Source organism: Nicotiana tabacum, chromosome 10 (assembly GCF_000715075.1).
Source record: "Nicotiana tabacum cultivar K326 chromosome 10, ASM71507v2, whole genome shotgun sequence".
NCBI classification, from domain to species: Eukaryota; Viridiplantae; Streptophyta; class Magnoliopsida; order Solanales; family Solanaceae; genus Nicotiana; species Nicotiana tabacum.
In genome coordinates, this window is record NC_134089.1 from 74,653,666 (window position 1) to 74,665,307 (window position 11,642).

Below are 11,642 nucleotides of genomic sequence, written 5' to 3' on the forward strand. Positions count from 1 at the left end.
GCATACAAACATACAAAAGTCTAAACAAACAGAAGATTTTTAGAAAACAACCTAATATGAGTGAGCCAACACAAAGAAGTTTTAATTCCAACTAACTTATAACGTCTATACAATTTTTTTGCTTCCATTTTTATATTCTTTGCTTATAACCTGTTTGACCAAGCTTCTTTTTGGCCAAAAGTATTTTTGGCCAAAAATTGAAGTGTTTGGCCAAGCTTTTGGAAGGAAAAAAAAGTGCTTTTGAGGAGAAGCAGAAGCAGTTTTGGAGAAGCAGAAAAAGCAGCTTCTCTCCAAAAGCACTTTTTTGAGAAGCACTTTTGATAAAAATACACTTAGAGCAGTTTTTTAAAGCTTGGTCAAACACTAATTGCTGCTCAGAAGTGCTTTTCAAACTAATTAGCCAAACACAAATTGCTTCTCACCAAAAGTACTTTTGAGAAAAGCACTTTTGAAAAAAAAACACTTCTCAAAATAAGTTGATTTTTGCAGCTTGACCAAACGGGCTATTATAACCTGTTTGGCCAAGCTTCTTTTGAGGCAAAAGCAATGTTTTTTTGGTCAAAAGTGTTTTTTTCTAAAATTAAGGTGTTTGGCCAAGCTTTTGAAAGGAAAAAAGTGCTTTTGGAGAGAAGCGGAAGCAGTTTTGGAGAAGCAGAAAAAAGTAGTTTCTCTCCAAAAGCATTTTTTTGAAAAGCACTTTTGAGAAAAATACACTTAGAAGCAGTTTTTTAAAGCTTGGCCAAACACTAATTGCTGCTAAGAAGTGTTTTTCAAATTAATTAGTCAAACATAAACTGCTTCTCACCAAAATTACTTTTGAGAAAAGCACTTTTGAGAAAAAGTACTTTTCAAAATAAGCTGATTTTTGCCGCTTGGCCAAACGGGATATTAGTCTACTTGGATTTCAAGTAGCTTGTAAGTCTTCAGAGCCAACCTTGACAGAATTCTAGGTCAATAACATTTCCTTTAACAGTTTCAATCATCATAATATCAAACCTACAAATCGATGGATTTGTAGGTATACAAAGATATGAACAAACTATCATCCTCTCATGTTTTCCTTTTTATGTGAATCACTTGTACTTTCTCAAATACTAGTATTATTACCATAGGCGGCTCAAGGTAAGGCAGCATAAGTAATGGCTTAGGGCCCCCAAATTTTGGAGGCCCCACTTTTCCTTGGTAGTAATTTTAAGTTCTTTATATAAAAATTGAGTATCTTAATGTTAAAAAGTAAATAACTTAATACAAAAAGGAAAAAATAATTTTAATTTGTGACTAGCGCTGATAGTTGAGATTTTAATAATTTAAAGGGTATAAAGATATCTTTGATTTTTTTATTTAGTGGGTAAAATTTGATTTTTTATTTAAAGGTTATAAATATATCTTTTATTTTTGACAAGAGTGGTGAGCAACCCTCCACTTTCAACCAAGAGGTTGTGAGTTCGAGTTACCCAAGAGCAAGGTGAGGAGTTCTTGGAGAGTGGGAGCCGACTTTAACAAGTAGAAGATAATACTCTGATCTATATACTCAATAAGATAACAAGAATTAATTTTTGTTAAATACCTATATTCCTCATAAAACAGTATTTCTATAATAATTTTGCATTAGGATCAATAATGTATTAGGAGAATCTAAATGGATAGGATTAGCTATATTATCATTTAAAAAATTTTAAAAAAATAGATTTCAAACAAAAATATACAAATTTATTTTGTTAACAAATTAGGGCCCCTCATCGAGATTTTGCTTTAGGCCACCAACAATGTTGGGCCGCCCCTGATTATCACCCGCGCGAATGCGCGGACACTAACCATGTAATATATATGTGTTATTTGGATTATTTATATGTAAATAATCTTAATACTTAAACTTTCTCTATTAAATATAGATAATCATTGGATATTAATTAAGAAACACTACATGAAAAAGATTAACCATTTCTCAAATTTCATAGATATAATTCAATTTTTCTTTTTTGATACCATTCTCGCCGGCATCATTGCATCCTAAAATTAGTCGGAAAGCAAATAATAACTCATATTTATGACAAAACAATCAAAGGTTGAGACTATGAACGACTCTTTGGATACGACTTGACTCTTTTACTACTACTTGAACTCTTATTTTGTGTGTTGATATCTTTCAAAAATATTTCTATTTTAAAATTTCAGTTTCTAAAATAAATTATTATTTTTAAATAATAATTTATTTTATAATAATGTAAGTGAAAATATTATCCTTAATTCAAAACTCATTTTAATCGGCTATCTAAAAATTTAAAAATTTATTTAGCCAGTAAATATTTTTTCCAGTATGATTCCATTTTGATATTTGACATTAACCATATTAAATATTCGAGTTATTTGAATGATATGTAAATAACTTTAAAATTTAAACCTTCTAGATAATTGTTAGATATCAATTACGAAATAGTACATGGAAAAAGACTAACATTTTCTCAATTCTCGTAATGATAATTTTATTTTTGCACCATTCTCATTAGTGTCATTACAACAACAACAACAACAACAACAACAACAACAACAACAACAACAACAACAACAACAACAACAACAACAACAACAACAACCCAGTATAATCCCACTTAGTGAGGTCTGGGGAGGGTAGTGTGTACGCAGACCTTACCCCTACCCTAGGGTAGAGAGACTGTTTCCAAATAGACCCCCGACATCCTTCCCTCCAAGAACTTCCCACCTTGCTCTTGGGGAGACTCGAACTCACAACCTCTCGGTTGGAAGTGGGGGTTACTTACCATCAGAGCAACCCCTCTTGGAACCTAAAAATAACCAAAAAGTGAAATAATAACTCGTATTTATGTCAAAGCACAAAGGTTGATACAATATGAATGATTCTTTGGTTACGATATGACTCTTTTACTACGACTTGAACTCTTATTTAGTATGTTGTTATCTTTCAAAAAATATTTCTATTTTGAAATTCCAATTTTTAAAAATATATATATATATATATATATATATATATATATATATATATATATATATATATATATATATATATAGATAGATAGATAGATAGATAGATAGATAGATAGATAGATAGATAGATAGTGACGATATTATCCTTAATTTAAAATTCATTTTAGTCGGATATCTAAGAATTTAAATGATTCTTTAGCCGGTAAAATTTTATTTCAATGTGGCGTCATTTTGAGTTTATCGATATGCCTAGCCACATATTTTGAATTTGGAATATCCTATATACAAAGGTGGATCTAGGATTTATACTTTATGAATTCAATTTTTAAGGTTTTAGTATTGAACTCATTAAATTACTATAGAGTTATGGGTTCATATCTACTATTTTTATAATTTTAAGAATTTTTTACATATAAATTTTTGCTCAGCATGAAAAGTTATGGGTTCAATTGAACCTGTTGTCAACACTCTACATCTGCCTCAACCTATATATATATATATATACAATTTTTTTGTTCTTTGAATCATTAAATGTTAAATTAGTTGACTGTTATTATATAACATTGCATATATTGTCTTCAAATTGCCAAGTAGTTTTTCTCGACACCATACTTGGCTTAACCTCAATGAAAACTACTCAAATTGCATTTATATTCAAATTCAGATATCATACCAGTTTGTTAGTAATAGTAATTTTCTAAAAACGACACACAATGTAAATTAAAAAATATATTCTAAGATATCCTTGTCTTATATATGTACTTGAGTTGAAAAAAATATTTAAAATCGATGATATCAACTTCCAAATTTTTTATACTTAACATAGATGAAACAGAAGAAAAAAATCGTTGTCATCTCTTATTTCTGGTGTTTAGATTTTTCATATATTTTTTATATATTTATTTTCTTTTATCTTATTTTTTATGTCTTTCTTCTTTTTTCTTTTTTTTTTCTTTTTACAAAAAAATAAGTTATTTCTCTATAAAAGGATGAGTTTAAATAGAAATTGTCTACATAAGAACTTTATTTATATTTTTCTTCTTTAGTTGAAATTCTTCCATATTTTTCTTTTTGCTTTATCTAATCAACCTAAATAAGTGCTTGCCTTACCATTTAAATTAAAATGAAGAATGTGTAATTTATATATAATCCATATATAATATGTGTATAATCGTGTGTTGCTAGTATATCATCTATGGATATTAGCTATAAAAAAGTAAACAATAAATCTGGCTAGATATTTATGTAAATATTTCATAAGATTTCGGTTTCTTGATTTTATCCATGATATGACTTCTATTATAATAATTTAAAAACTCTACTAAAATTCAAAAATATCTTATCCTTTATTTTTAAAATTACATTATATTTTAAAAAATAATCCCATTTTGAAATAATTTATTTACATTTTAAAAAGAAAATCATGTCATACCAGTTTTTTTAAAATATACTTTTTGTTACACTTGAAAATTTCTATAGAAACTATCAATTAGAAACAAATGTCCCTCTTGTTGAATTCGAGAAAAATAACTTTTCACATAATCTAGTGATTCAAAACTGATATTCTTCAACAAAAAAATATTAACCCTTGCAATGTTGGCTTGACTGTAGCTAAATGAAGAGGTTTCAGCTTATTAAAACTAATGATAGCAAATGTATAGCCAAAATGTTGTTATTTGTTTGATGTTCATTTATACAAACTGACTCTTCAAACAAACATTTTTCAAAAAGAAAAAAAGTAATTGTTTTACATATTGATTGATTTTTGTGATGTTTCTTTCTCCAGCATGTAGGTTTACTTCATTATATATGTATGTAAACTTTTATTCGATTTTTAAACTCTTTTTTATTATCTGGATAACCATAGACGTGTACCCTATATGTTATATTTATTTTAAAAGAAATTCGATTTATTCAAATCTAGCCATATTGTTTTAAAGAACTATAATTATAAGGTTTAAAATGTGAAAGAGTTTTATAGTTATATGGAATAGTTTTTTTTCATAGGCGCAATAGTATTTAAATAATCAGAAAAGATAACAAAAGTTCCTAGCATGATTTCATATAATCATTAACCGAATTAAGTATGATAATTTGACCCCAAAAAAAAAGAAGATAAATTTCTTTTTTTATTTTAATTCAAATATAAAAACTTTATCTATAAATTCAAAATTATTCTTTAATTCAAATTCAGTTATATATATATGAGACTAACATAGTCAAATATAAAATAAAGTTGTCATATACTATTTGTATTTATTAGCTTGTCACTTGGCTTAATCACAATGCAATTATATATAATAACTTTCTTGATTTAATATATATATATATAGATATAGATGATCATTTCTAATCTTGTCTTTGTATCAAGGCCAAATACATATGCGGCCCCCAAAACTTGTCCGTTATTTTTATTTAGGTGCTTAAACTAAGGGAAGTACCTATTGAATACTTTGTGTGATACAAATATGTACTACTAGACACAAATTTAATAATCTCAAATTATGTTTGGTGCGTCAGTATCACTTGCTATCGACATGGCAATCGACCAATGGAAAAAAGACATGTCAACAGAAGAAAAAGCAAAATCTAAAACAAGAACAAATAGAAAAAGAAAGAAGAAAAATGTGCTTCCTATCGTTGTCCCCAATCCCTCGCCGGCCAAATCCCCTGCCGTCGGCCGCCGTCGCACCCCTCGCCAGTCTTCTCCATAGATCACCCCCTTTATCTTCTCAACAAACCCAATAGATAGGAAATGCAGAGTACTACTGTTTATGGCAAGTTTGATACATCTTACCATTTTTGGGTTATGTAGTAGCCATTTTATTTCAAGACCATAATCTCAAATTAACTGATACTATTTTTGGAAAAGATGGGATTATAAAATTGTGATATCAAGGTTAAATTTCTATTGTCGAGGTAACTTTGTAACTTTAACTGGATTTAAAGATATCCCTCCACCATTCAGCATCTGTTGGTGAAATAGTAAGATAATTTCCTTTGTCTTTAATTATCTGCTATCATAATTCAATTATTTTATTTGAGCTCCTGAATCTCCTCGCATATGAAGGTTGATTAAAGATGATATTTGATTCCATTGATAATACAAGGATATAGGAGAGAATTAGCAAGTTTTATGTTTACAGTACCAAATGTCAAAAAACATCAACAGTGATGGAAGAGCCTTGAGTAGGTGATAATTTGGTCCTTAAAAATCTCTCCGACAATCTCCATGAGGTTCGGCATCTGCTTGAGCAGGAAGAAGGTTTGATCCGCTCGGTTTAGATAATTTCCATGGGCCAATATCTAGGATGGCAGCCAACTATCTCCATTCTTCCCGGCAAACAAAACTAGGATAGGCTTTGGGGGGTGGGGGTGGGGGTGGGGGAAAGGTCGATGAGAGAGGAGAAAAAAGAAAGAAAATAAATTAGGAAAAGAAAAAACTGATCTCTCACTCTTAAAGAAAGTGTCATACACACTGCCACCTCACCAAGTTGTATCTAATAAACACAGTTTAGCTTGAGTTGAGGTGTTCAATAGGTACTTGCCCTAGTTCAAGTGCCTAAATGAAAATAGCAGACAAGTTTAGGGGGCACATATGTATCCTTTAGCTTGAGTTGAGGTGTTCAATAGGTACTTGCCCTAGTTCAAGTGTCTAAATGAAAATAGCAGACAAGTTTAAGGGCACATATGTATCCTTGTATCAAACAAAGTAAAACAGAATGTTGGGGACAATTTTTCTCAACAAGGGAAAACCCATAATAATGTATGATGCAGCTTTAAGGACCTCAAATATCTTATGGTAATATTAAATTCCAGAAAGAAGATGAGTGTTGAGTTGTGAAGACCTGCGAACAGGAAAGGAACTCTACTGTGGAAGGAAAAACTTTTACCTCCCACGTAGCCTAAACGTTCTGGAAAAGCAAAGACGATGGGGAGGAGGGTGTTAAGAGCAAGAATTTCATAAATAACCAACATTTCCTTCCCATTCTTTTAACTCCACCTTTTGCACCTTCAGCATGCTCTGTTTGGTTACAAGTATCAACCATGTAAAAGGGGTCAAGCAGATTCCGCAACTGTACAAAGTCTCAGTCCTTGGGCTTTGTGTGAGTACACCGTCCAGTGCCCTTAGGGATCTAAGGAGCAAAACAGCAAAAAATAGACGGTGATTTCTTGTTTCTGACTAAATTAGACTGGAATTTCCAAATTCAGCTTATCCGCAAGAGCGTAACTCATCTTGGTGGCACGTTCATTGGGGTTGGTACATCAGTAACAGCAGATGGAGTATGTGCCCTTGGGGTACCTAGATCAGCTATTCCAAATTCATGGAGCAAGTTTTCCCCATCCCATTCAACTGCAGCTATTATTGAAGTTAAGGAAACTAGGGATTGAACAAACAAGATCTGCAAATGAAAGAAGCCTAACAAACAAGGATACGATCTGCCTCCCACATATTTGTGATGCTAACATGTGCATCTGATAGGAGCCAGTAATCTGCATCATTCTGCAACAAACAAGAAGCATTTATAATTTTTACAATTAGCACCAGAATGAAGGAATTCTATTCTATTTTTTTATGTAAAGTTATCTAGTGTCAAGTGTTATGCATGAAAATGCAAATAACGCGTACCCCTTTAGCAGCAAATTTTACAAATAAAAATGTGCCAACCCAAACCCGGCCATCACTACTGAAACTATAATTTCTTCTTTTAGCTGTTTCTCCTCTTTTAAGCAGCAGTATACTAGTGCGTTTTCTACCACATGGCAACACTACATCTGTCATGTCTAGAAAGCATAATCAAGAATACCGATCTTACCATGTAATTGCTGAACTTTATACAGCTTCTTATTCTGTATAGGCAGTAATCATATTCACTTTGAAACGGGAAGTGAAGAACAATGTTCATTGTTTGCCTTGTTTGGCGCTTAAGCATATCTATCTTAGACCACATCGTCTTTTCAAGAAGACCAAGTTCAAGACAAGCACACTTACATCAACATCTGAAGGGACAACCTTCATCATTCCACCACCGTAATCCTGTGAAGTACCAAGATCAGAACTCAATTGATCAACATTTTGTGTTTGTCCTTCATTCTCAGTAACATTGTTTGAAAGAGTTGATCTCTCCATGGCCGGATTGTCCTTTGAGCCTGAACTTGAAGCAACTGGGATGGCCATTGATGGTTCAACACTATTCATCTCCTCAAACTTCTCCTCGAATTGACTAATCAAGCATGAAGTTCAAAAGGAAAATATCAAATACGAGAGTCAGATAACATTTTTCAAGAGTTAGTATTACAAAGGAAAGAGGACCAGGACATGCTTATGGCTCAAGAAGCCAGCAATACCTGACGAGGTAGACATCAATTGGACCCATTGTGCTTCTGAGTATAATTCTATATCTCCTTTGTGGATAGTCCACAGCCTGCAGAAAAAGCATGTTATTTTACCTATAAGATATATGTAATATATTTTCTCGGATTTGCTTCCCTTCTCAACTTACCTCGTCAGGATCTGGGACTTCCAGGGTGGTGCCATGAGGAGCTTTAACTGCTATGAGGGTCTCATTCTGCCAGGATTAAAGAGTATAAACTTATTCATAAGATATTTGAGCAGAGGACACTAAAAATGTAGTCGTTCTGCAACAGAGATGAAGTGGTTAAAAAAGAAAACACATAAATTATAAAATGAACCTGAAAGCAAGGTAGGCTCTTTATATCTTCTTCAGTTACAAAAAGCCATCTAATTCAGTCAGAGTTGAAATTGTTGTTAGCGAAGAGCAAATTATCAATCTAGGTTACAACTATATATGTGAGGACAGGTACAAGAAGTTACTTTTGGTTGTCTTCATCTTCACTCATATCCCTTAACTTTTCTTGCAATTCTCTGTAACGATCTAAACATCAGCATGACAATATAGTTCAAGGAAGAAGCATGAACTACTGATTTAGCTGACAAACAACATACCTAACTCGGTCATCCAATCTTCGCTCTTCTATCGAAAGGCTTTCAGTTTCTGCCTGCAGAAATAGCAAGAAACTCACTAGAAAGTTTCACTTTCAATAATACATTACTTCAAGTTGCGGTTCTCATAGAACTGCAGCTCTATTTAAGTGGTGAAAACTGATTTAATAGTGCATATGTCTTATACATGGACCATCATAACATAGATGAGAAGGCACTATCTTAGCAATCAAATAAGTTACGGAATAATATCCAAATACCTTTAAAATGGCAGCATCATTATCCACTTCTCCAGGTCTAGAAGCATCAACACCCCTAGAGAGTAATTATGGAATTAGCGAATCAGTATAGCTTCAGATGCTTAATGGAAGATATGTGTTTATATCCAAGCAAAGCTAGCTTACTTCCATTGTATTCTGTTCTTGAGCTTCTTTTCAATAAGACCAATTCCTTCAAGCACATTTGTTATATCATATATCCTTCTTTTCTGCACCTGTAAGATCAGAAAATTACAATCAGATTTTAACAATGCATCGAAAGAACTTCTAGCTAAAAGATACATCACCTCCAAAGTATCTGCAGCCTGGTTAAGATCAAGCATACCATCTTCAGCATGCTTGATCAAGTTGATAAATTTCTTGGTTAGAAGACCTGAACAGAAAACAGTGGCTCAATCTATGGGTTTATTCCACCATAAAGTCACGCTTCCCATTAATAAATTTACAACAAACCAATCAATGGGCAAAAAATCATTAAATACCCAATGAACTGTCGTAACGGCAACTTGCAGGTGTAAGAGGAGAAGGAGAACCTGCAAATTTGCAACCCAAAAGTTGTTAAGAAAATATTTAACCACTGCAACTATGTTGGTTACGTCACAACCTATAGATAGATCAAGAGGAAATAAAATTTGAAATTTACTTGTGCCTCACAACCTATAGATAGATCAAGAGGAAATAAAATTTGAAATACCAAGCCTCACCAACATTAGAGACAGGAGTTGGAGGTCCAGATTTATTGCTTTTTGTGGCTCTTGACCGTCCATTTGCTCTTCCTCCTTTTCCAGACACTGGCGTTCCAAGTGGACTATTGGCCACATCCGAATACCCAGGATTAGCAGTCCAGTCACAGGACTCAACTGCTTTATAGCCCATCCCACCCTTCCGCTTTAGTGCCTACATGGGCATAAAGTGTGCAAAGTAGAAATAAGTTACATAAGTGATAAACAAGTAATACATAGCAAATGAGGGGATGATTATGAGAACACTCTCAATATTCCCTGGGATAAACTTGAGTATCTAGAATAATCTGTTTATCTAAAGGTCCGATTTAGGGTTACTACTCAAAACCCGACTAAAAATATTCTTGATTTGGGCATATTAGAGTATTATTCAATCTTGTCACATGTGCATACACAAATGGCAGAATAGTAGAATTCACAACCAACTCACTCCACTCATTTACTCTGTTTTACCAAATTTATCCAGCAGTGTTCGAAAGTTTTCAGCTAACAAGAGGCAAATGACCTCTTGGGTAATTAAAAAAAAAAGGAATTTGCTATAGCATATGGTTCCTGAAGCAAATTTGTTAACTTAACCAACTCAATACCAGGCTCCAAACAACAATTCAACCACATAAATTAGCTCAAAGTTTATCCACACAATGAAATGCGAATAATGCAGGTTAACAAGAATTCGAGTAACCACAAAATGCACAAAACAGCAACAATTAAACACAAAATTACGCCATTTTCTCTACATTTTATCAAACCCCACAAAATATCTAATTCAACTCACAGGGGACTTAACAACAATAGCATCAGGCTGTAAAGTAGGGGACCCAATCCGAGAATCAACACCACCAAATCGGTGGTAATCCTCAGGACTAACAAATGGCGGCCTCATTGAAGCAAAGGGCAGGTATCGTCTGATCGGCTGGGAGATCTGACTCCTCCCTCCGCCGTTCACGGCGGCGGATGATGACTGAGCAGCCGGTGGCGCCGCCACACCAGTGGGTGGTGCATCTGGACCTGTCATTTTTGTATCAAAAGACATGGAATGGATATCCCTTAAGCTGAAGATTTTTGGGATTGTAAGAAGAAGGGTTTTAGAGAAGGGGTGGTGGGTATAGGGGGTGGGGTGGTTGGGGTGGAAATGGGGGAAAGGGGCTTTGGAAGGGAAGGAAGAAAAGGAGAAAACGAGGGAAGGGAGGGAATTTTGGTTTTGGATAGATGTGGAGGGAAGAGAAAAAAACATTAACATGCAAAATGTTTTTTCTTTTTTTTTTTGGTTTTTCATTTTGGCCCTTGGGTATTATATTGTTTCCAATTTGACCCTTTTGGTATAATTCATAAAGTTTTTTAGATTTTTTTTTTCATTTTTAGAAATGGAAGGTAGAATCTCTTGTTTCTAATATGAACAAAAGAAATATGGTAGAACCAAATTTGAAGGGGTTTTCAGCATAATTTGTGATGAAAATGCAAATGAAAGTGTTCTTTTAAAGATGTCAAATGCAAAGTTTTAATTATTTTAAGAATAGTATTTCGGCTTGTAAATTATTTTCTACCCTAATGTTTTAAATATTTTTAGCAGCAATAGTTGTTCATACAAATATGTTGAAGAATGAAAGGAATTTTTGAACAGTAACAAATAGAATATGGTAAATATGTTATTCTCAATGTATCTCTTGATTTAACAAAATATTTGTTTATGTTAAT

At 32.9% G+C, this 11,642-nt stretch overlaps 1 protein-coding gene across 1 annotated transcript; it reads right to left on the bottom strand.

Annotated features, from left to right (window-relative positions):
- Nucleotides 1-6,026: 6,026 nt before the first annotated feature.
- On the bottom strand, nt 6,027-11,137 carry LOC107816762 (transcription factor E2FA). Its single transcript, XM_016642501.2, has 14 exons — nt 10,723-11,137; nt 9,909-10,101; nt 9,687-9,737; nt 9,492-9,577; nt 9,331-9,419; nt 9,187-9,241; nt 8,930-8,982; nt 8,798-8,848; nt 8,656-8,704; nt 8,466-8,531; nt 8,311-8,387; nt 7,955-8,186; nt 7,399-7,465; nt 6,027-7,321 (listed from the first exon to the last, which is right to left on the bottom strand). Exons 1-14 carry the CDS (start codon nt 10,978-10,980, stop codon nt 7,194-7,196), a joined length of 1,455 nt encoding a protein of 484 aa, XP_016497987.2. The 5' UTR covers nt 10,981-11,137; the 3' UTR covers nt 6,027-7,193.
- Nucleotides 11,138-11,642: the final 505 nt, after the last annotated feature.